This window comes from Nothoprocta perdicaria, unplaced genomic scaffold (assembly GCF_003342845.1).
Source record: "Nothoprocta perdicaria isolate Ctin4 unplaced genomic scaffold, notPer1 scaffold_565, whole genome shotgun sequence".
NCBI classification, from domain to species: Eukaryota; Metazoa; Chordata; class Aves; order Tinamiformes; family Tinamidae; genus Nothoprocta; species Nothoprocta perdicaria.
Genome location: NW_020455827.1, coordinates 58,014 through 58,580, shown reverse-complemented (window position 1 = coordinate 58,580; position 567 = coordinate 58,014). Strand labels below are relative to the sequence as shown.

At 76.0% G+C, this 567-nt stretch overlaps 1 protein-coding gene across 1 annotated transcript in view; it reads right to left on the bottom strand.

The window, feature by feature from the left end:
- The window catches only part of LOC112955431 (all-trans-retinol 13,14-reductase-like), an 8,027-nt gene that overhangs the window by 1,365 nt on the left and 6,095 nt on the right, over positions 1–567 (bottom strand). The window contains exons 10-11 of the mRNA XM_026048734.1: positions 195–354; positions 8–113 (exon numbers count right to left, since the gene is read on the bottom strand). Of these exons, the coding sequence (XP_025904519.1) occupies positions 8–113; positions 195–354 (266 nt within the window). The remainder of the gene's footprint in view (positions 1–7; positions 114–194; positions 355–567) is intronic.

The following is a 567-nucleotide window of genomic DNA, read 5'->3' as shown; positions in this document are numbered from 1 at the left end:
CCGCCACCGCAGCCACGCCGCGTCCACGTAGAGGTTGCGGCCCAGCACGGCGCCGCCGCACAGCACGGCGCCCTGCAGCGCGCCCATGAAGCCGGCCAGGCACACGTCCTGCCCTGCGCGGAGCACGCGGGCGCTGAGGCGGGTTGGGGGCACCCGCGCGGTGCCCGCCCCCGCGCCGTGCCCGCCGCCCCTACCCGTCATGTAGAGGTTGGGCACGGGCGTGCGGGGCCGCAGCGTGGCCAGCGCCTCGGCGCGCAGCCGCGCCGTGTCCTGCCGGGCGCCGTAGATCTCGCCGCGGGCGCTGCCGATGTAGTGCTGGTTGGTGAGCGGCGTCCCGCCGGACACGTACTCCACCTGCGGCCGGGGGCGCGGGCGCCGCGTCACGGCGGGAGCCCCGCTCCTCGTCACGGAGCCCCCGGGGGGTCCCCGCTCTGAGGACGGGCTGCCTCGACCCCACCGTGTCCACCCATGGTGATGGGACCCCGTTGTGCGCCCAGGCACTTGGTAGTGGTCCAGGGGCATCGCCTGGGACCTGCACCTCGTCCCAGGGTGCTTTCCTGAGACTTG